This window comes from Marmota flaviventris, chromosome 15, assembly GCF_047511675.1.
Source record: "Marmota flaviventris isolate mMarFla1 chromosome 15, mMarFla1.hap1, whole genome shotgun sequence".
Lineage (NCBI taxonomy): Eukaryota > Metazoa > Chordata > Mammalia > Rodentia > Sciuridae > Marmota > Marmota flaviventris.
In genome coordinates this window covers 70,630,477-70,655,461 of record NC_092512.1, presented here as the reverse complement: position 1 = coordinate 70,655,461, position 24,985 = coordinate 70,630,477, and the positions used below count along the sequence as shown (strand labels likewise).

Here is a 24,985-nt window from a genome sequence, read left to right as displayed (position 1 = left end):
GTTTCATATTGATAAATGCTTTCTTGAAATCAGTGAGCTGAAATTGTGTCCATTGTAGTATAACTTGATTATAATTCATTTAGTCCAGAGTGTATGAACTTATGTTTTTCTTTCTCTTTTTCATCCCTTAGGAAATGTCTCAGAAAGCTGTTTTCATATTACATTAATTCACTACTTATTTATGTTTATAACTACCTCTTTTAAAATGCATATTTTTTGGGGGGATATTAAACATTAGTTACTCAAGTTGGATGCTGTCCTTAAGTTTCATGAGAGGAATCTCTTGCCTTCATATGAGTTTTGCCCCACTGATAGAATGATAAATTTTGAAATAATAAGAGAATGGAATAATTTTGGAGCATGGGTCATTATAGGGCATAGCAGGACTAGGATAGGCCTGAGGGAACTAATATAACCTAAGGATAGCTTGAGGTTATAGGTGAGAGAAAGGATAGAAAAGGTGCAGTGAGAAAGTATTAAAAATAACTTTTTTACTTTGCACTTAGGAGCAATGTATATTCTTTAAAAGGTGTAGGCACTCATCATAATTTTGCCAACTTATTTTGTGTATATGGGGGATGAATACCTGTTTATTAGTTGTTTTCTTTTTTTAAGAGCAAAATAGTAGATTTTTGCTTCATTGTGGCTTTTTGGGACAACCTAATGTTTTGTATACTAAATTTTGTTATTGTGAATTCTGATTTTACCATAGAGTTAAAGAACAACATAAAAGCTGGGCATGGTGGCACATGAACCCAGCTGTCATCCCATTTATTCAGGAAGTGGAGACGAGAGGATTGCAAGTTTAAGACCAGCCTGGGCAAGTTAACTAGAACTTGTCTCAAAAAAGAAAAAGGACTGGGGATCTAGCTCAGTGGTAAACTGCCCTTGGGTTCAATCCCTAGTGGTGGGATAAGGGGATGACAATATAAAGACTGATTAACTTTTGTCATTTTATTTAATAAACATTTATTGAAGCTTTCAGTGTGTCTCACAATTGTATTAGATAACTAGGGAAGCTGGGACCATTCACATGTGGTTCCTGCCTTGAAGGAACTGATAAATCTCCTAGGATGGAAGGAGACAGATTTGCAATAAATGGATGTTATAAGTAATAAGTAGGTATTATAGTAGAAATATATGAAATTGATGGAAACCTAAAGGAATAATTGATCATTTTTTTTCCAGGAGTAGTAGTGGGTATTGGGGTCATGGATTAGGAATACCTTTGTGGAGCAGATAGAATTCTATCACCCTAGACCTCAGTCTTGGAAGATTGTGAGGTGAATATACTATAGAATTTTACAGGTAAAACTTCCTGCTTGGGCATAGAGGTATGAGAAAGCATGGCTGTTCTTCAGGAACTATAAGAAATTCATCATGACTGTGAGATATATAGGGAAGAAAGCAGAAGCCAGATCATTGAAGACCTTTTTATGCTGTGCTTTTTCTTATAGACATTTTGGTGCCAAGCAAAGGAGTGAAATGATGATGCATTTCAGAAAATCATGTTGCCATTATGAAAAAAAAAGATTGCTGGGATTCAGAACGGTAGGCAGTGAGTCCATTGAACTAATAAATTGTTGCCATGCCCAGGTTTGAAGAAAAGGGTACTTGAACCTGAGGCACTGAAAATGGAAAGCTTAGATCTCAGAAAATTAATAGGACTTTATAACTCTTTGAGTATGAAGAAGAAAGAAAAGTAAGGATTTAGAATGATATTGAAGTTTCTCATGAAGTGATTTGGGGCTCTTGGATTGGTTTAAAAATGACACTATAAGGAAGCACTTTTGAGATAAAGAGGTTGAGGAAGAAAAACAGTCATTATATTTGAATTGAGATTGAGATGCAGGTAGGACATTTAAGTTAAGGTGTTTAGTTGACAGTAGTTTATAACATGATAAGCTTAGGAGAATGATCTGAGCTATAGGTAGAGGTTTACGTGTTATTGACACATGGTTAGACACTTTTTTCCTTTTGGAGAAAAGGAGATGTGTGTTATCTGGTAAAATTTCTCTTTCATTTATTGCTCTTCTCAAGAAACCCTTAAGTGTCCCTTTGTTCCAGATTTTATGTTAAGCTTAAGGAATATAAATATATAAAATTTGGTCTTTGCTCTTAAGTAAATTGAAAGGGATGAAAAAATAAATTTAATATTTAAAAAATGCAATATAATAAGGTAAGTGCTGTGATTATAATAACCAAAGGAAGCTATGGGAATAGAGAAGTGTAATTATCTTGGCCTTTAATGGAGGAGAAGAATTCATGGAGATAATAGCTATTTATTTTAGAAGGATGCATGGATCTTACCCAGGAAAAGATGAGTGAGAAAAATATTCTGGGGAAGGGAGAAACATCATTAACTAAGGCATGAATTATGTGAAAGGTAGGGGAACAATTAGTGTGTTAAGTGTACAGCAGGAATGATAAGAGATGAGGCTCATGGAAAATGTGATAGGTGATGGAAAACCACTAAAAGATTTTTTGGTTGGGGAGTAACACAGAACATATGATAGAGGCTCTCTTGAGAAGTATTTGCAAATTGATGGTGAAGTGGGTTTCAGGCAGAAGACATAGTTTGAACAAAAGCCTAGAGGTGTGAAACAATAGGTCTTTTTTATAGGATTTGCAGCATTCCTTTATTATTGGGTTGTGAAATACAAAAAAGGCATAGAGAAAGATGAGAGTGGTAGACAGGCCAAATCATGGAGATCTTATGTGCCATGCTAAAGAATGTACTTTAACTTTATGTGCCATGCTAAAGAATGTACTTTTAACTTTATCTTGTTAAAGATCACTCTAGCACTAAGTAGAAGATAAATTGTCTTGATAAGCCATGAGAGTTTTACCTAAAGAAGTGACAGAATGGATAGAGAAATGTACTTGAAGGAGTTAAAAGTACTCATCCTTATCAGGCTTATCATGTTAAAAGGATATACACCAGTATAAACCAAGGCACTTCTTAAAAATGCAACCAACTGCATTGCAATTCTGGAAATTCTGATTCACTAAGTCTGGGAATGAGCCTAGGTGTCTTATTTTTGCTTTACAATTTTGTTTTTTTACTGTGAAATTACCTCTGATTTGTGGTGTACAATTCCATGAATTTTAATTCACATGAAAATTTCTGTTACCTTTATCATAGTCAATATACAGAATTGTATAAGCACTTCAAAAAATTCCCTTTTGCTGTGTCTTTATATCCACACCCCTCCTTACATACCTGAACACTGGCAAACACCAATCTATTCTGTCATATAATTTTGTTGTTTTGAGAATGTCATATTGGATCTATAGTATGTGATCTTTAAGACTGGCTTCTTTCAGGATGCTTTTGAAAAATCATTCAAATTGTTGCATGTATTGGTAGTTTGTTCCTTTTTTATTACTGAGTACTATTACATTATGTGGATGTATTAGTTTGTTTTTCTGTCACTCATTGAGTTTTCAGTTTTGGGGAATATGACTAGAGTTACTATAAACATTCATGTACAGATTTTTATGTGAACTTAAGTTTTCATTTCTCTAGGATAAGTACCCAGAAGTGGGATTGCTGGGTCATATGGTAAGTATATGTTTAACTTTATAAGAAACTTCCAAACTGTTTTCTAAAGTGGCTATACCATTTTACATTCCCACCAGCAATGTGTGTGAGTTCCAGTTGCTCTACATTCTCACCAACCCTTGGTAGTGTCAGTATTTTTGAACTACTACTATTTTAATAGATGTGGTTGTCTCATTGTGGTTGTTGTTTGCATTTCCTTAATGACTGTGTTGAACATCTTTTCGTATGTTTGTAATATATGCATTCTTATGGGGGAATGTCTGAGTCTTTTACCCATTTTAAAATTTGGTGGTTGTTTTCTTACTGCTCTTTTTTTTTAATTCTTTTTTAAGTTGGATATTATATCTTTGTTTTATTTATTTTTTTAATGTGGCTCTGAGGATTGAACCCACTGCCTCACGCATGCAAGGCAAGAGCTCAGCCACTGAGCTACAACCCCAGCCTTCTTATTACTCAGTTTTAAGGGTTTTTAAAAAAATGTATAGTCTTACCTTTTTATACCTTTTTTTTTTTTTTTTTTTTTTTTTTTTGCTACTGGGTTTTGAGCCCAGGGGTACTTTATCGCCAAGCTACATGCCCATTTCTTTTAATTTTTTAATTTTGTATTTTGAGATAGGGTCTCAATAAGTTGCAAGTTCACTTGCAGATTCTAAGAGATATTTATTCAGGATTTTTTGGAATTTTTTACTTAAGACAATAATGTCATCTTTGGAAAAATGATTTTTTTTTCCCTTTCAGTCCAAATGTTTCTATTCCTCTTCTCTCCTTTTCTCTCCCTTCCTCTGCCCTTCCCCTGCCATTTAGTGCAAAGTTGAATAGAAGTAATGAGAGTACAAATGTACTTGCCTTGTTTGAGATCTTAGGAGAAAGTATTTATTTTTTATATCAAATTCCTGTTGTTGGATTTTTTTTTTTTTTTTTATAGCTACTCTTAACCAAGTTCATTCTACTCTATGCAACAATCCAGTTTTATCATCAAAACAGCATTGACTTGGGAGGCTGAAATAGGAGGATTGAGAGTTCAAAGCCAGCCTCAGCAAAATTGAGACACTAAGCAACTCAGTGAGACCATGTCTCTAAATAAAATACAAAATAGGGCTGGGATGTGGCTCAGTGGTTGAGTGTCCCCGAGTTCAATCCCTGGTACCCGCCGCCCCCAAACAAAAAACCAACCAACCAAAAAAACCATTGAGTTCATTAAATGAGTTGAGAAGCTTTTTATAAATATGTATAGAATTGGTGTTAATTCTTTTATAAATATTTGGTAGAATTTTTCAAACTATTTGAGTTATGAGATTTCATGTTTTGTAGTTCTTGAACTGTGAATTCAGTAGAGTTGTTTGCACCTTGTCCCTTTCATGTCTGCATTGTATGTGGTAATACCCTGTTTTATTCCACTATTCTGTGTCTTTTTTTTTTCCCTGTGCTATTCTGTGACTTTTTTCCCCACGATAATCAGAAATTTTCATTGTATCGATATTTCCAAAGATCAACTTTTTTCAATTATTTTTCCTATTTCTGTTTTCAATTTAATTGATTTTTGCTCTTGTGTTCTTTCTTTCTTCTTGCTTTGGATTTATTCTGCACTTTCCCCCGTAGTTGCCTAAGCTGAGAAGCTTAGATTTGGAGCCTTTTCCTCTTTTCTAATGAAGTATTTGTTGTTGAGTTTCCCATTCAGCATGTTTCAGTGTATCCCACAAAATTGATTGTCATTTTTGTTTTGTTTCTTTTTTTGTTTTAAATTGCCCTTGGGACTTCCTATTAACATATAGATTATTTAGAATTGTTTTTAATTTCTAAGTGTTTGGAAATCTTACTGTTATTCCTCTTGATTCCTATTTTATTTGTATTATCTCAGATCTTTTAAATTTTTTTTGTAGTTGTAGATGACAGCATGCTTTTATTTATTTTATTTTTATGTGGTGCTGAGGATTGAACCCAGTGCCTCACACATGCGAAGCAATCGCTGTGCCACCGAGCTACAGCCCCAGCCCTGTCTCAGTTCTTTTAAATTTGTTGAGTTTTGTTTTATAATCTAGTGTGGGGACTGTCTTGGCAAATATTCCGTGGGCGTTTAAAAAGAATGTGTATTCTATTCTTGTTCAGTGGATTATTTTATAAATTTAAATCCCGTTAATAGATGGTATTGTTTAGCTCTATCTCTTTGGTGGTTTTTTGTCTAACATTTCTGTTAATGGTAAAAAAGATGTTGACGTTTTTCAGCTATGATTATAGATTTGTCTTTTCTTTCTCTTCTATGTTTCAGTCTATGTTTTTTGAAGCTCTTGTTTATTGCATACACGTTTAGGATTGCTTATGTGTTCCGGCTGTTTTGACTCTTTTATCATTATATAATGTATTTTGTTCTGTAATGTATTTTGTTCAGTCATTTTCTTGTTGTGTCCAATCCTGATTTAGCTGGCATTAGTGTAGTCACTCCTGTTTTCTTTTGATATCTTTTTCCATCTATTTTCAAACTACCTGTAGCATTATAATACTGTATTTGAAGTTAGTTGCATGTTGTTATTAGTGAAAATAGTAGTACACTCTTAACCTGGGGTTTTGCTTTCCACAGTTTTAGTTATCAGCAGTCAATTGCAGTCCAAAAATATTAAATGGAAAATTCCAGAAATAAATAATTCTTAAGTTTTACATCTTGCACTATCCTACTTCATTCTACCCCAGATGTACATCATTACTTTGTGTGACATATCCACATTGTACATAATAACTTAGTAGCTCTCTCAGTTATGGGTCCATTGTCAAAACTGCTTGTGTTCAGTTAACCTTTATTTTACTTGATAACACCCTAAAGCACAAGACTAGTAATGCTGGCAGTTTGGATATGCCAAACACAAGCTAGAAAGTGCTTCCATTAAGTTAAAGGTAGAAGTTCTTGATTTAATAAAGGAAAAAATATTATGTTGCATTTGCTAGAATCTGCGGTAAAATAGATCAACTATTCATAAATTTGTGAAGGTAAGAGAAATTCATATTTTGCTGTCATATCTCAGACTATAAAAATTATGGTCATAGTGTATGATCAGTCATAAAGATGGAAAAGGCATCCACTTTGTGTATGCATGTATAGGTAAAACATAGTATATGTAAGATTTGGTACTTTTCCATAGTTTCAAGCATCTACTTGTGGTCTTGGAATGTGTCCCCTTGGGAACACTATTATAGTAGGTTTGTGTTTTTAAAATTTTATTTGCCAAACTCTGTCTTAAAATTCTTATTCTTAGACCTTTTATATTTAATGTAATATTGATAACGTTATGGCTTAAGTCTGCCATTTTACTTTTGTTTTCTGGTATTGCTTTTCTTCCCTTTGACCTTTTTTCTGCTTTTATATGGGTTTCTCAAAATTTTTAGGATTACATTTTTTTTCTGTGGTGTTTACTTAGTGTACATTTGATTTTTTAAATGGTTGCTAGGCTTTACATTATTCATTCATAACTTAAAACATACTGATGTCAGCATTATATCTATTTAAGTAAACTGTAGAAACTTGAATTCTATCCCTTTGCCTTCCCACTTTATAGTATTGTTCTCTTAAAAATTTCCTCCACATATATGAAGAGCAACAAGTGACATTATTATTATTATTATTATTATTACTTCAAATATGTAACATATTTTGAAAACTGAAGAGGGAGGATACCATTACATTTCTCTGTGTCTTTACACTTTTCATTCTTTTTGATATTTTAGAATTTCTTTAACATTTCCTTTCAGTTTGAAGAACTTAGAGATTCTTTCAGGGTAGGTCTAGTGGTTACTGTTTTTTTAGTTATCTTTCATCTGAGATCTTGATTTTTATATTTCGTTCCTTCAGGATTTTTCACTGAAAAAAATATGTACTTATGCATAATTCTGTGTAATCATTCTTTTCCTTCAACTCTTGGAATGTCATACCACTGCCCCCAGATGATGGCCACCATAATGTTTTGTGAGAAATCCGTTGTCATTCTAAAGCATTGTTTCTCTATAAATTGTGTGCTTTCAAGGTATTTTTCTTTGTGTTTAGTTTTATCTAATTTGATTATAATGTGCCTTCACATTTATTTCCTTGGATTTCTAGCAGCTTTTTTCCTCTTTCTCTATATTCCTCACATTACTAGGGGTTAAATGCCCGGTTGCTTTACCAATGAGCTGCATCCCCATCCCTTTTTATTTTTTATTTTGGGACAAGGTCTCACTAAGTTGCTGAAGCTGACCTTGACTTTGTGATCCTCCTGCCTCAGCTTCCTGAGTTGCTGGAAGTATTGGCATTTGCCATCATATCTGGCTCATTAAACTTCTTGAATTTGTATGTTAGTGTATAGTACCAACAAATTTTGTATTAGTTGTTACAAACCACCATTGGTTGTGAAGTCTCTGTGTTTTATGTCTAGTGTTATTTTTTTTTAATAAAATAGAATAGAAAATGAGAATATATTGCAAGTAATAAGAGTAATAATTTAATTTTTACTTTTATAACATATGCATATGTATGTTCTGGGATTCATTCTAAAATATTTCTTCCTGTGGTTTGCAGTTAAACAATTTTGAAAACCATTGATTGAGACCATTTACTACATTTTATTTTGTTTGAAGAGAAAAGATGGTTAGCATTTGTGAATTTGAGACTGATGAGCAAAAAGTCTTTTTTTTTTTTTTCCCCCAGATCACCTAGGTTTCAAAGCTTTGTTTCTTCTGACCAATTAAATGACTTGAAAACCCATGAATCTAAGTCGAAGTTAAACTCCAAATTAATTCAAAACAGGTAGCTTTGGATACTCACAGCATCACTTTCTATTCCTGTTTTTAGATTTAAGAACTATAAGTTGTGAAGATGTGAAAAGGAAAAGGGAAGGAAATAACAGAGAAGGACGGGAGATTTTATTTTCTTCTTCTTTTTTCTTAATATGGTAACATTTACTAAATATCTACTTTGTGTTTCTCACACTGTGCCAGGTATCAGGAATGAAAAAAAATTTTTAAATGTTCCTATTTTATTAAAAGATCACTAAAGCTTATTCCTTTTGTCCCACTTGAAATTTTGTACCTTTTGATCAACTTCTTCCTCAGACTTTGGTAACCACTATTCTACCCTTGTTTATTTAAGTTTGACTTTTTTAGATTCCATATATAAATAAGATCATATGATATTTGGTGTTCTATACCTGGATTATTTCACTAAGCGTAATATCCTCTAGGTTTATCCATGTTGTTTCTATTGACAAGATTTCCCTCTCTTTCAAGGCTGAATAGGATTCTGCTGTGTGTGTGTGTTCCACATTTTATGTATTTCATTCATTCAGTGAACACTTAGGTTGTTTCCAGATTTTACTATTGTGACTACAATACTTATTGTATATTTGAAAATTACTAAGTGGATTTTTAAATATTTTCACTACAAAACATAATAAATACATGAGATGATAGATTCATTGATGAGCTTGGTTTAACCATTTGACAATGCAAACACATCAAAATATCATATTGTACTACATATTCTATTCCCTTTCTATGGGAGCACATAAATACTGATGGTGAGTGTGGGAAATGGGGGAAAGCTGTTGCTGGTTCTGGAATTTTCCCCTGTGCGGTGAATTTTTAGTTCCATCTTGAGGAGAGAAGTCAATTTGCCAGGTCAGCTGTAGATTATCCAGATTCTGAGGAGGTTGATAAGGAGCATTACAAAGGCAAAGGCAAAACAGTAGGTGCATTTTATTAAGCATTATTATCTCTTAATCTTCCATGTTCTTGAAGTACTTTGTGCCTCTTTATCTCTCCTTCCCCATTTGCTAAGAATTTGTTTCAAACCCCAGTCATCTTATGTCTCCAGCTCTTTCTGTTTCAGTTATCTATTGCTGAATAATAAAACATCCCAAGACTTCTTGGTGTGACACAGTGAATGTTTTATTATGCTTACAGACTATGTGTTTGGAGTTCTGGTGGGATATGTCTGGAACCTCAGCTGGGAAGACTCAAATGAATGTGGGAGATATGAATGGCGGGGAACTAAAATCTTCTGGATTCTTCTTCATTCACATGCTTGGTGCCTGGGTGATGACCCGAAAGCTGGGCTCAGGTGGAACTGTTGACCACTTTTTGTGATTTCCAAGTGGCCTGGTTGGGGTTCTCACATCAGGGCTTCTAGATCCCAAGAGGGGTATTTGGAGACCCAGCATTCCAAAAGAATCAGGCAAGAGCTACATGGTTTTTTCTGACCCAACCTTGGCGGTTGTATGCTGTCATTTCCACTGCATTCTGTTATTTATAAATGAATCTTTTAAGGTTAGCCCAGATTTAAGGGAAGGGGAATTAGATTTTAGCTGATCTTGGGGTTGTGACAAGGTCACTTTGCAGAATATGCATAGCAAATATCATACTGGCCATTTTGGAAAAAAAAAAACTCTGTCATGCTATCTCCCAGTCTTCAAATTCCTTTACAGGTTGAGTATCCCTAATCTGAAAATCATTTCAAAATCAGAAATGCTCCAGAATCCAAAACTTGTTTCTCAGAAAATTGGTGATCTCAGAGCATTTCTGATTTCACAAATTTAGATTAGGGTTGATCAACCAGTAAAGTTTTTGCAAATATTCCAACATGTGAAAAATTATAAAATCTGAAACATTTCTTGTCCTAAGCATTTCAGATGAGGGATACTCAACCTATCTTGGATCCTGCTAGATACTGCCACTTGAACATCCTATAGTTTAAAATAAAACACAACACAGACTTACCTCTTCAACTTTTCCCCCCACTGCTTCCCTGACACTATGAGAAACTACATTTTATGTCTAAGTTAATGGTACCTTTCATTCACCCATGCAAGCCAGATCTCTCTTTGCTAACTACCCTTTCCCCAACAAATGATGTAGTTCTGTTCTTCCTTGCCCATGGAATTTACAGTTTTTCCTTCCTCTTGTGACAGCTTTAGTTCAAGCCATTTTCTCTGCTCTAGATTACTGCCATTCTCTTTAACTCCTGTATTTTAATTCTGGTATGAAATGTGTTTCTAAAGTCACTTTTCTATCCATACCAGGATGGAAAAGTCATCCTGGTATAATCTTTACATCCAAAGGAATGTTATTTTCCAGAGTGATTCCTTATATTTCTGCAGTGTTTTATTAAAAATACTTAGTTTTAGTAAAAAGTACTTTCATATATATTGTCGTAGTTGATTCAATTCAACTTACTGTTTTTAATCATAATTGACCCTGTAACAACTTAATATAGAATCATGGGCTTCTTTGTTAATCTAATGAGAGTTATGCACTTTTTCCCCCAGAATAATGCTTGCATATACTTTTTTTTTTTTTTTTTGTACTGGGGATTGAACCCAGGGATTTACCACTGAGCTATATCTGTACCCCTTTTTATTTGAGACAGGATCTCATTAAATGGCTGAGGCTTGTTCTGCCTCAGCCTCCCTCCCAAGTCACTAGGATTACAGGCATGTGCCACTACTCCTAGCCTTGTGTACATAATTTGGATGGATCATAGTATTAAAGTAACACTTTGGATTTATAAATTCTAATGTGTTTACTAAAAACTATTAATTTGAAGTCTTTCCTTAAATTACCAGTTGAGTCAGCATTGAGTAACTGCTGCTGTTGTATAAACAACACTACATATAAGACAAAATTGATGTTGAATCCATGCAGATATTGTGTTGAAGTATATATTTGTATTGTCAGTTGGGAAGGAAGCTTCTAAATAATAGTAAAAATAATATGAGAGAGAATTTTTAATATTTTTAGGAGGTGAGATATAACTTGCATATGCTCATTAAATGACTTCTATGCCTTACAAATATTGTTGACTTGATTTCAATTATTGAATGTATTTGAAAGGAATAAAACTTGTGCTCCTTCAAAACACTTTAAGAAAATATTCTTTTACTAATTCACTGTGACCCATTTCCTCCAATTTTGATTAAAAAGGTTTTCCATCTATATATGTTTTTAAGAGATTATTTTAAAATTTTATAAAAATAGTTCTGAAGGAATAGACGAGTTAATGAATAGAAAATAATTATTGAAAGAATTTCAATACTCAAATTCTGGGATTTTTTTAAAAAGAGCTATGGTTACACAGTACTGAATAAATCAAGCCTCTGGTTTATATCTTATTTTAGGTCAGAAATGATAATATTATCACATATTATCTAGTTACAATATGTAGTATTTTTTCAGAGCATTGTTGAAAGTATTTAACTGATTGTGGTTATGTTACTCAGCTTTCTGTTACCATACCAAAGTACCTGAGACAAGTATAAGAAAAAAGGCTTTATTTATCTACAATTTTGAAGGTTTCAGTCCATGATTGATTAGCCCACATCATGGCAGGCCAGTGGCAAGATACCATATCTGGCAAGAGCATATGGTGGGGCAAAATTGTTCACCTCATATCTAAGAAGCAAAGAAGAATGAGGAGGAGATTGGGAAGCCTCTATCCACTTCAAGGACAATGACCTGAAGACCTCTTACTGTGACCTCATTTTAAAGATTTCATCACCTTCCAATAGAGCCACCCTGGGGACTAACCTTTAACACAAGGGTCCTTTGGGGAACATTTAGTATCCGAACTACAACAATAGTCAAACCGTGTTTCTGAATTTAATGAGAAAGTATTTTACAGTTAAACATTGTATGATTTTTATTTTGAATATGCTGCTTATTTTGATGCTTCAGTAGTCTTTTCTTTGGATGTTTTTCTATAATAATTGAGAATTAGTTTATTTCTTGAGCCTGCTGCTAGAAGCTAACCAAGCTCTAATTTGTTAAAACACAGACAGTATCAAAGATTGTATTACAGGACATTCAAAACCTAGTCAAAGAAATCTTACAGAAACAATAAATGCCTATGGATATATTGATGAAACCCAGCTGTCTTTCATTTGTTTCTTGCAAGGACCTCATAGCAATGATGTTAAACTTGTTTGTGTTTTAGAATCCCTTGAATGCTTGTGAAAATACAGATATAGGACTTTACCTTCAGAGTTTCTGAGTCAGTAGGTTTGGGGACAGTCTAGGGTTTTGCATTGCTTAAGAGCTTGTTTGGAAGTTCTAGCAGAGGAGTGCAGCTACTCATATAACCTTGATTGAAGAACAGTCTTGTACCAGGTCCCCTTTGACCTAGTGTGCAGCTTCAGGAGGGATGCACGTGGAGCAATGAGGGAGGATGGGGATACTTGCCTAGCCAGCCAGTTCAGCTGAATCAACCCTGGTGGTCAGAAGGGTGACATATTGCAGCCCAATTGCCCTCCCATCCAGGATTTGCATTTCTAACAAACTTCCAGGTGATGTTGATGCTGCTGGTCCTGGGACCACACTTTGAGAACCACTGCTTTATAAGTTTACCCTGATAATTTAGGATATATTTTTTATTCATTTCAGTTGTACCACTTAATAGAAATTTGCTTAAATTAGCACACAATGGATACTACATTAAGACAAGAAAAATTAGTTTTTGGATCACTACTTTCCAGCTGACTGTCCTCAGAATAAGCCATCATTTAATCTGATCCTTATTTTCCTTACCAAAAAATGAATAATTATCCTGTGAGAATAAAATTAGATAAGGTGTGGAAAAGTGTTTTAAACTGTGTATTGCTGTGCAAACATAGTATTGCATATTCTTTTAAATATTCATCTTATTTTAAAATATTGTGGTTTAAAATTTGCAAATTTCTGTATTTTGATAAATAATAATCTCTACCATTCTTCCATTGCCTCTGGTCCTTTTCATCTTGCTTGCATTTTAATGTTACTGTCTTTCAGTTTAAGTGGCCTTGAATGCCTTTGAAAGGAAATATATGAAAATGAATACAGGCAGTCTTTGTGTGGCTGTAAAAATATAGGCATTTTGCAAGACTATAAGGATAACCACCCAAATTAAAACCATGCAAGCTATCTTAATCATCAGTGGGAATAGTTGTGATTGTTATGTGACCTTTAAAGTTTTTTGTCAAAACATTAAAAACTCTTATTGTGTGGGTTATAGATATGTAGGGAAATGAAGAAAAATACTACAGCTCACATTTAGTCCACTGTAATTTAAAACATTAGAAACATTGAGGGTTAAAGTACATTTGTTTTTGGTATCAGGATTGAACTCAGGGGCACTTGGCCACCGAGCCACATCCCCAGCCCTATTTTTTATTTTATTTAGAAACAAGGTCTCACTGAGTTTTTTAATGTCTTACTTTTGCTGAGACTGGCTTTGAACTCCTAATCCTCTGCCTCGGCCTCCCAAGCCGCTGGGATTACAGGTGTGCGCCACTACATCCTGCCCATGGTTTTATTTTAAGAGTAGTTTTGAGAGGCTGGGGTTGTGGCTTAGCAGTAGAGCGCTCGCCTAGCATGTGCAAGGCCCTTAGGTTCTATCCTCAGCACCGTATAAAAAATAAATATGTAAAATAAAGGTATGTGTCCACAACTACAACTAAAAAATAAATATTTTTAAAAAGCATAGTTTTGAACAGAGCTTCCCTCACTTACAATATGGAAAGAGAAAAGGGGACTATCAAAGAGAAGTAGAGAGAAGAAGAAAATTGTGGTATCTGAATTAATAGAGAAACATTACCTTCAACTATGCTTGTATTGGATGTATTTTATTAGTTTAAAAAACTAATGAAGTTGGGGCTGGGGTTGTGTCTCAGTGGTAGAGCACTCATCCAGCACGTGCAGAGCACTTGGTTCAATTCTCAGCACCACATAAAAATAAATAAATAAAGGCATTAAAAAAACTAATGGAGTCATATAGTAAAATGAATTGTAGGGTCTATGAGATGTGAATCATTTTGTTTTGAAAACAAGGGTCAGCATACTTTATCTGCAAAGGGCTTTTGGGGCCAAGAGGGAGAATCCAAGGATATTATATAGGGTACTTAAATAACAAGATAAAAATATATAAATTTGTATTGATAATAATAATAATACAATTTTTGATCTAATGAAAAGTATGTAATTCTTTTAAGGGGACAGAACATTTGTCTTCATTAGGGTTCAGTGTTAGTGTTTTCAAAATTAAGTTGATTGCAAATGTTAGGCTGTAAAATCATTGTAAAACTCATGGGCTATACAAAAGCAGGTGGTGGGCTGTTGTCCAGTTATATTTTAGGATAAAGGACCTTTTCAGTCATCTAGTAGTGAAGTGAGAGTTTTTTCTCTTGGTCACACAGTTACTAAGAAGGTATCAAAATATAGTGCTCTTTAAACTGTTTCACTTTCTTTGATATTCTTAATGTAAGATTTACTTAATCAGAATACTCTTCCCTAATCATTTTATAAATGAAATTTCACCTTATTAAAAAAACTGCCACCTTTGTTCCTGTCCCTGCCTCAAATCTTTTTTCTACCATACCTGTGTTTTAGTGAGACATTATCCTCTTAATAATGTAATATTTTAAAATGAAAAGTATTGTTTTAAAATTATTTTATATGAAGATGTAGAGTAGTTGGTACAGCATTTTTCTTTATCCATACATATTTTAAGGTGATATAAAGTTTTACTTTTTTGTACTGCTGAACTGTGCAATTTTAGTAGCTGATATGCAGATTTTATAGACATTGTGAACCTTTATTAAGTAGTATTTTAAGTAGCTGCATGTAATATTTTTCACACTATCTCTCTTTTATTACCACCACTGGTAAAATGGAAAGGACTTTGGTCCACAGAGAACTAGACTGAAATACTGAAAATCAAATGCCTGGCGCATAGTTGGTAATGAATAAATTATACATTGTATAGCAAGGTGATTTGGCAGTGTCACTTTATGGATGTTTTAATATTTGTTCTGATACATAAAGTATTTGATAAACGATATTTTTAATAATTACTAAATGTATAGGCCTGAGTTGTTTATAATACCCACATTTTACTTAATATGCTTAGATACTCCTGTATTATACAGTGGCTAATAACCAGGATCTGCAGTTTGATCACTTGGTATTGAAATCTGGTGAAATGCAGTTAGCCATACAGTCAAACTGTGCAATCCTCAGACAAATTATTCAGTCTCTCTACTTTGATTTCCTGGTGTTTAAAATGGAGGTATCATAGTCCATACTTCATGGGGTTGTTATAAGGTTTAAATATCTTAGTATATGTGAAAAGTAATCATCTGAACCTGTTATATTGGTTAAATGCTTTTCTTCCAGATTTCAAGTAGGGTTAATCTATTAACCAGAGCCCCCAATGTATCAATTAAATTTCAGGGTCTTCTACTAAGGTAGGGTTTATCTAATTCAGCTCATTCCTTATAAATAGTGAAAGGGCAAATTCCCCATAATTTAAATTGGGCCTGCATATTTTATTGTATTTTATTATATTTTCTCTTGATCACAGTTACTTATATATATAGTCATAAATATAAAAATTGTTTAAATATTCAAACATACAAACATGTTCAAGAAGTTATAGTTCAGTTGGGCATGGTAGCACATGCCTGTAATTCCAGTGGCTCCGGAGGCTGAGGTAGGAGAATCAAAAGTTCAAAGCCAGCCTTAGCAAAGCAAGACGTAAGCAACTCAGTGAAACCTTGTCTCTAAATAAAATATAAGAATAGGACTGGGGTTGTGGCTCAGTGGTCAAGTGCCTGTGAGTTCAATCCCTGGTACCAAAAAATTAATTAATAAAAATAAAAAATTAAAAAAGAAAGAAAGAAAAAGAAATTATAGTTCAGGCCTGATAATCTCCCTGAGATGCATAGGACTGGTGCATTGAGAATTTTTTCCCGTCATCCATCATTTGCTTTACATATTGTGACTTCAGTGTATTAACATATATAATATTTTATTCAATACTTATGATTAATAGAGTTACTTGACAAAAAAGGGAATGCTCTGAGAAAGGCAAATTCTTTGGGAATTTCACATCTATGGTGGTTAATGTTTGGTTTTATACTAAATATATACATATAATAAAACACCCAATTTTTTTTTAATTTGTATTTTTCCAATTTTTGTAGAAGTTTCAAATGAGTTTATAAAGCATAAATTCAAATTCTTAGTGACTTTTCTGTTATGTTTTCTAATGTATGCTTCTTTTCTTTTTCCCTGACAGAGGAAATAAAAGCTGAAACTGAAAAACAGAGGTTTGTGGGATTTTTTTCTCTTTAATACAAATAATTTGCAAATTTTTTGGTCTTGGCTGAAATATTAATAGTAATTTTTAATGTAACAGGTTTTCTTTGTGTGAGCTTGTAGTAAAATACATTTTTAAAAAAATGGGTTCTTAAGAAATATAATTTGAAAGCATATTTAAATATAAAACAGTCTTGTATAATAAGTACAAGAAAGGTACTTCTGAGATATACCTTAAAGTCTTTTCTTAAAGACTTTGATTGATATTTAGAAAAATTAGATTTCTTTGATAGTGTTAGCCTCTTTAGAGCAGAATTGAATAACTCCAAAGGTCAGTTTAACTTCAAGACAAATAGAAAACCCATTGCTTTTTAAGGATTATGATAACAAATTTATGTGGCAGTGAGATATTTAATAAAAGATATAGAGGTTTTTGGAAATATATTAGACTAGACACTTGTGTACTGTGTTTAGTAATAGCTCTGGCCACTACTTTTTGACCTTGTGGCAAATCAGCTTTGGTACTTTGGTTTCCTCATGGCATGTGGTAAGATAGAGAATTGCATTAGCAAGGTTCCGTTTAGAATTGAAATTCTGAGTTTCTGTATGAACTTATCATCAGTAATGATAAGTGTGATATTCTAATTAGACTCTTTTTATTTTAGTCCTCCTCATGGAGAAGCAAAAGCTGGATCAAGCACCCTTCCACCAGTGAAATCAAAGACCAATTTCATTGAAGCAGACAAGTACTTCTTACCTTTTGAGTTGGCATGTCAGTCCAAATGTCCCCGCATAGTTAGTACATCTCTAGATTGTTTACAGGTGTGTATAAAATGGTATCTAATAACCATCTATTTGGAAGGTGTTTCTAAAAGGCTGCTCAACAGTTGATGTTTCAGATATTTCTGTGAAAGCTTTGAATATTCTTTTTTGAGATGAGAAACCAAATAGTTCCTTATATTCATTAGACAATAATAGTTGCAAAAAAAAAAAATGTTTCTAGTTTAGTGGTAATAAAAATCATTTGCTTAGAGAGACCTAAAGTCTTTACTAAGGTTATCAATAATGAAAATATTGGTTTGGACTCATTCCATCAGTGAAATGGAAGAACATTAATGCTTGTAACCTGATACTGACTTTATATATGTCATTATTTGGAAATTATTTTACTAGGTGCCTGCTATTTTAGTTAAAGCAATAGGTTAAATCCACAACTTACTATTTCACTACTGGACCTCAGCTATGACATTTATCTATGTCAGAAAATTTCTGAACGCTTTCATACTGTCTTACACATACACACACACTCACAAGATCCTCTTAGATATTTTATGAGTCAAACAAGCTTTAGATAGAGGGGTACTTACTTTCCAGATTACACAAATTCAACGGCTAGGAAGAGTTCATATAATTTGTCCTTAAGATAGGTTAAAGATTTGTTCATCTGGTATCTGACTTTTTTTTCTTCAGAAAATTGTAAATATGATATCAATGCTTTTCTTCCAAGGCATAATGTAACGATGAATGAACAAATAGGTGTTTTATTGTGCCAGTGTATAGAAGCAGGTTTTGCTGCAGATTGATAGATCTAACTTGGGAAGAGATTTTGTATCATTTAAGTGTTAAAATAGTTTCCACAAAAGCATTATCAATAAAACCTTGTTTAGATAGAAGGCAGTAAGCAATTCTAGGACATCAGAGACAAATGCTCAAGGATCGCTTTTTCAAAGTATTGCCTGTTGGTTTCTATTTTGTGATTATTGCAAGTATAAATGATTTTACCTATTTATAGGTAGTAAACAACAGAAAAAGTTGATATTGACTTTGATAAGACCTTGGTGGGTTTTTTTTTTGGTAAGAATGTTAATATATATTCAATCATATTGTATTTTCACTTATATTCAATTTGTGTGTGTGTGTGTGTGTGTGTATATATATATATATTTGATTAATGAGAATCTTTATTTCCTTTTTCCATTTCAGAAACTTATTGCTTATGGGCACTTGACTGGCAATGCTCCAGATAGCACCACACCAGGCAAAAAATTGATTGATAGAATAATTGAAACAATATGTGGCTGCTTCCAAGGTCCTCAAACAGACGAAGGAGTTCAGTTGCAAATAATAAAGGTAATTAGTTATATAAGATGATTTATTGTTCATAATCTATACTTTTTAAAATAAGAGACCTTTCTGATATACCTTGAAATAGTATATACCTTTTACATGCATTCTTGCTATACTAGAGATCTTTGGGTGTTTTTTAGACTCCACATCAAGAGATTCTGTTGAATGCCAAGAATTCATTAGAAGACAACTGTATTCCTGTATTCCTTCTTTAGAATGTCCCAATTTAGGTTTGGGCTCCAGAATCTGTTCCAGAGTTTTTCTATTTCTGGTGTTTGTCATATGTATTCTACCCTTCAAGCTTTAGGGTGATTCTTATATCTGTTAGCTCCCTACTTTCTTCTTTTTATTGGACCCCTCATAGCCTGCCCTCTCAAGCCATGGAACAATCACCACATGAAATACTGTCCACCAGCTTTCCTGATTCCCTTGCATGTATCTGTCTATTAAACCTGCTCAGCAAAACTCAATTTTACGTTCAAGCTATAATGAACCTGGATGGTTGAATTCCAATAGAGAAAAACTAGTCATGTTTTCAGTCTATCAATGGTAGTATGTTACATATCAGTAAAATTTTAGTGACTATAGTACTTCTGAAAATAGTTTACATGTATAAAATGCTTGATGTGTGTATAACCCTTTCTCAATCTTTTCATTTTATAGCTGTATTTGCCTCACACATTTTATTTTAATTTAATATTTTAATAATTAACAGTTTAATTATTTTGACCTATCATACGCAGTTTGATGGCTTTTGGAGTTTACTCTAGGTATACATTTATTAATGCTGACTATGCATAGCATTGGACAAGCTGGAAGATAAAAAACGTTTTTACTTGCCAGGCGCAATGGGACATGCCTGTAATCTCAGCCACTCAGGAGGCTGAGGCAGGAGGATCAAAAGTTCAAAGCCAGCCTCAGCAAAAGTGAGGCACTAAGCAACTCAGTAAGACCCTGTCTCTAAATAAAACACAAAAATAGGGCTGGGGATGTGGCTCAGTAGTCAAGTGCCCCTGAGTTTAATCCTAGTTACCCCCGGCCCCCCCAAAAAGTGTTTATACTTGAAAAATTCCAAGTTCCAATTCCATGTGAAAATTCACATGTATGAAAGTTGATCACTTTATTGGAGAAGTCACCTTACAATTATTTTAAATGCTTTATTCTAAAAATTCATTAATGTCTTCAACAACACATTTGTTGACTCCAGTCAGTAAAAAAGATATCAGAAAATTGGAAGTGAAAAAGGCAGTGTTTATCCTCCAGGATTGACATTCTAGTTTAATAGAGTATATAAAGTTTGTATCTGTGCTCTACTGTGACATTAGAGTTGAAATGTCATACATTTAAATTAATTAAATAATATTTATATTAATAAAACCTAGGTTAAAACATATTAGTTAAAATGTTTTTCTGGTGTTCTGCAATGGGGAAGATAATGTGGAAACTACTGCTCTGAGGAAAACATCAAATATTTTAACAGTTGATGACATATTCAAGACAGGTAAAAATTCTGTGTATGCTACCTGAGAGCAATAATTGTTTCTGAAAGTTTTAATTTTAATATGAAAAATTTCATTTTTTAAAATGTTTTGCTAAAACTCTGGATACAGAAAATTGCTTTAACTTTGCTTTTTTTTTTTTTTTTAAGGCTTTACTTACTGCAGTCACATCACAACACATAGAAATTCACGAAGGAACTGTACTGCAAGCTGTGAGAACATGTTACAATATCTATCTAGCAAGCAAAAATCTCATCAATCAGACAACAGCCAAAGCTACTCTTACTCAGATGCTAAATGTTATCTTTGCACGCATGGAAAACCAAGCAGTAAGTATTTAAAATAGACGGAGTAGAGCACCATAAGTATCAAATATAGAAAGGAGTTTAAAGTAATTATAGTGAAATCTTTGTTCTTGTGAAGAAGGGCATCTTTGATTAACATGTCTCTTTTCTCTTTACTGGAGATGTTTTTTTCCATTTTATTTTGAGATTTATTGACTTGTTTGACTTTGGACAAAGTGTATTTTTAGTTGTTCACAAATAGAATGTGAAAAATATTGGTTGCCATCTTCCTTGGGGAAGTGTTTATGAATTGAAACTTTTACTGAATTTTTAGCTTAGTAGAGTGTAATGTAGAAATAAAACTACTTAATTTAATCTGTTCTGGTGTATAATTACATATTGGAAATTACATACAGATACACATACAAAATTACATATGAAGATCTATATTGATAATGATTAAATATATCTTTTGTGTATTAAAGGTCTTATATTCCTTATACTTAAAACTATTTCAGATTGGTTGGTAGAGGTTAACAACTAAAGAATCATTTAGGTTTTATTTTGTGGGTTTGGTTAGTTTGTGTTCTATTGCCTAGGTCTTCAAAATTAAAAACCAACTTCTAACTTTTCATTTTGAACTAATTTTAACATCTTACCCAATGGTAGTATAATTTGTCAAAAGCAATTAATACTGACACAACATTAATAATTAAACCACAGACCTTACTTGAATTTTACCAATTTTTCCCACTAATGTCTCTTTTTTATTTGTGATCTGACATAGGATCCCATGTTACATTTAGTATGCATTTGGTTGTTATGTCTTAGTCTTCTCCAGATTCTTGATAATTCCTCCATCTTTCCATATCTTTTGTGATTTTGCTGTTTTTGAAGGGTATTAGTCAGGTTTTTTGGTCCAGTATCCCTAAATTTGCTTTGTTTCCTGTTTTCTCACAATTAGAATGAGGTTGAATGTGTTTTTGCTAAAACATCTCTGAAATAATGTGCCTTTTTATGTATTATGTTAGGAACTGATGATGTTGATATGTCTTCTTATTGGTGGTAACTTTGACCACTTGGTTAAGTTTAGAACTGTCAGGTTCTACACTATAAAGTTACTAGTTTTTCTCCTGTACTTAATAAATGTCTTGGGAAAGATATTTTAAGACTGCATAGATATCCTGCTGCTCCTCAGATTCCCCATACTCCACAATTTTGGTACCCAACAGGAAATCTTGTTGGCAACATATTTCTGTGGTGTTTCTGTAATGGTGATTTTGTTTCTCTTTTTCCTTCTGTATTAATTAACTGCAGTTTCTCTCCCTTCCCAATTTACTTATTTATTCAGTTATTTACTCTGGCTACTCTGGCAATCCGTACTCATGTATATTAATTTAACCAGATTGTATTATAATCTGATACTGTCATTATTTACTTTGTGTGTTACCCATATTATTTTAGCTTTGGCCTTGCGTCCTTTGATAAGCCCTCATCTTTTTCAAATACTTGCATCCTTTTCTGGAATCTCAGAATGTTCCATGCTCATTTTTAATTTTACTTCTTTCAGCACTGGAATCAACCACTTCAACTAGGGGCCCTCACTTCTTCAATTGAAGAATGATATTTGGAAACCAAAATCTGAGTGCTCAGTGTGTTCATTGTCTGTAGGGTGTTATTACTTCTAGGCCCTCAGCATCCAAAAATAGATGCCTGGAAACTAATCCCTACCATGCCCATCTCCACACACTATATATTACTATTTATCTGTATATATGAAAAACCATGTGTTTGTACTGATTTTTGATTCCAGTACAACCACCTAGGGTTCATTCCAACTTTATCCCTTATTTGTAAATTCTTTCTCTAAGCAGTAAGAAATCTGGCTTTAATTTTCTACACTGTACTGATTGTTCAATCCTGTTAAATGTTAGTTTTCGAAATGCTAACATATAGCATTGGAAGAAGCAAAGTTCTCTGATTTTTATATTATATGTTCAAACTCTGCTTTCCAAAGTTACTTATGTTAGTTCCTTTCTTCCCCACACTCCTCAACTTCAAAGAGGAAATTTTATCTCTTTAAAATACATTTACCTTAGTTTGTTAACTTTTTTTTTTTTTTTTTTTTCATTTTCAGAAACCCTCACATCCCAAATAGTTTTACTTCTCTATTTAGGGAGTTTATAAAATATTACTGTGATTTAAGAATCAGAGCTGTATAAAAGTATATTCAGAGAAGTCCCATTCCTTTCTAATTTTTACCACCCTGTTTCTCTGCCTTATTTCTTTCCAACCCCTTGAATGCAGCTAATCTGTTTAGTTTTTATCTTATCCTTCCTGCATTTCTTAACAAATGAGTAGATACACATATTGCATCCTGTGTCACATGAAAGGTAGCATATTATATTAGTTATCTATCATTGCATAACAGATCACTTCACGTTTTAGATTTAAATAGCAAAGATCACCTCTTACAGTTTCAAAGTGTACAGAAACCGAGGTAGCTTAGGTGGGAGTTTCTGGCTTGGGTTTTGAATAAGGTTGCCACTGGCTGCATGGATCAGAGTATCAGATAGGGCTACAGTCATGTGATCTCTTGGGGAAAGGCCTTAAATTCTATACCTTGTATGTCTCCAAGGGCTGCTCCTGACATTGCAGTTAACTTCCCCAGAAAGAATGATTCAAGAAAGAGAGTGTCAAGACAGAATACCTTATAATCAGAAATGCTCACATAGATTATGCTTAGTTTAGTGTGGAGGGGACTACACAAGGAAGTGAAAATCAAGTAGACTAGAAAGCCACATCATTGATAGCCATTTTGAAGGCTGGGAACCACACTTGCTATAGATACTCTTTTGTATTTTGATCTTTTTACTTAAAAGTGTGTCCTGGAAAGCACATTTCATGTCAGTTCTTAGAGATTGTCCTCATGTTTTCTTAGAGATGTATAGTTTTCCAAGATATACTATAGTCTGTTCCTTTATTCTCCTATTTATTGGTATTAGTTTAGTTCTGATATTGTGCAACCACAAAACTGATCTCGCTGCATTTTTGGTAATGTGAATGAAAATAATTTTGTCAATTTTTAAGTTTTATTGGTTTAATTTGTTCCAACAAGTTTTTATTGAATTTTTTTTTGTATGTTCCTAGCACTGTGTTAGGCTTCAGTTATTTAGTGATGAGCAAAACTGACTTGACCACTACCTTCAAAGGTCTTACAGATTGGAAGATGAACCTTAAATAGATAATCACTCAAATATGTAACTGAATTGTGGTAAAGGCGTGAGCATGTTTTATGTCATGGATAATTTTTAAAAAGTGGAAAGGTGGTAGACATAAGGGAGAAAGGGACACAGAAAATTTAACTTCTATATTTGCTAAAATCTTCCTAGCTGGAGGTCTAGTTCATTTGAATATACTATTGCTAAACTTCACTCTTTCCCTTGACCCCCTAACATAAAACTCTTTTTTCCCCCACATTTTTTATTGGTGTATTATGGTTGTACATGTAACATAAAACTGTTGACAAAATAAAATCAACCTAGACTTAATCATAAAATGCTAATTTAAAATTTTTTTCAAAGGAGAAAATATTTTATGTTCAAAATCAGTGGGCAGGGACACTGCTACTGGAATATTGTAGAAAGAGTTCACACATTTCTCTGTGATGCACAGAACAGGCCTTCATAGCAAAGAAAGACCTGACCCCAAATGTTAGTAGTTCTGATGCTGAGAACAGAAATGTATAGAGAATGTTATTTTCATAAAAAAACATTTTTCTCTTTTTTTAAGATTTTGAGAAAGTTTCTAACAGTTTTGGAATATGTGAAAAAGCTAGAATTTGATGTCTTTTTTCCAGAACATGTGCTTGCCCCCAAAAAGCCATGGTGCAGATTGGTTAAAATTGGGCCAAGAGTGGAATTTGATTGTGAGTCATATATTTCTCACTGTTAATTTGGAAATGGACTTTTCCATGAATGGGCTGAAGTATTGGTTTGAGAGTTCTGTTATCATCCTCATTGTGCAACAAGACATGCTCATCATTTTCCTTTTCAGTAAAATAAGAAATTTGTACTATATAGATTTTTAAGGCTTTGCCTATCTTTTTAGGCATTAAAATCTGTTGATTCAGATTTATTTTATAAATTCATGTACTTAGTTCCATAACTTGGAATATTAATGGAAAATTTGAAATGTTCATTTTGATAATGTGAAAATTCTGTTAGAATAATTCTTCTCAGGTCATGAGGACTACAATAGATATGTGAAGGTCGATAAAGTGCTAAAAAAGAAACCCTGTGATCCTGATTAATGTTTTTAGTATCTTGCAAGTAAGCCAGCTTTACAGATAGTGTTATGTACATTAGAATGACAGGTCTGCTAAAATAAAAATCAGACATTATTAAGCACAGTATTTTTCATACTTA

General features: G+C 33.2%; 1 protein-coding gene across 2 annotated transcripts in view; it reads left to right on the top strand.

The window, feature by feature from the left end:
- Positions 1-24,985, top strand: part of Arfgef1 (ARF guanine nucleotide exchange factor 1) — a 104,989-nt gene that overhangs the window by 12,410 nt on the left and 67,594 nt on the right. Inside the window, exons 1-5 of one of the 2 annotated variants that reach the window (XM_071602337.1) lie at positions 3,548-3,565; positions 16,629-16,659; positions 17,314-17,470; positions 18,632-18,778; positions 20,424-20,603. In XM_071602337.1, the coding sequence (XP_071458438.1) occupies positions 20,565-20,603 (39 nt within the window). In that variant the 5' untranslated portion in view covers positions 3,548-3,565; positions 16,629-16,659; positions 17,314-17,470; positions 18,632-18,778; positions 20,424-20,564. Of the gene's footprint in view, positions 1-3,547; positions 3,566-16,628; positions 16,660-17,313; positions 17,471-18,631; positions 18,779-20,423; positions 20,604-24,985 lie in introns of those variants that run through there. The other variant, XM_027932826.2, reaches the window with a different exon arrangement.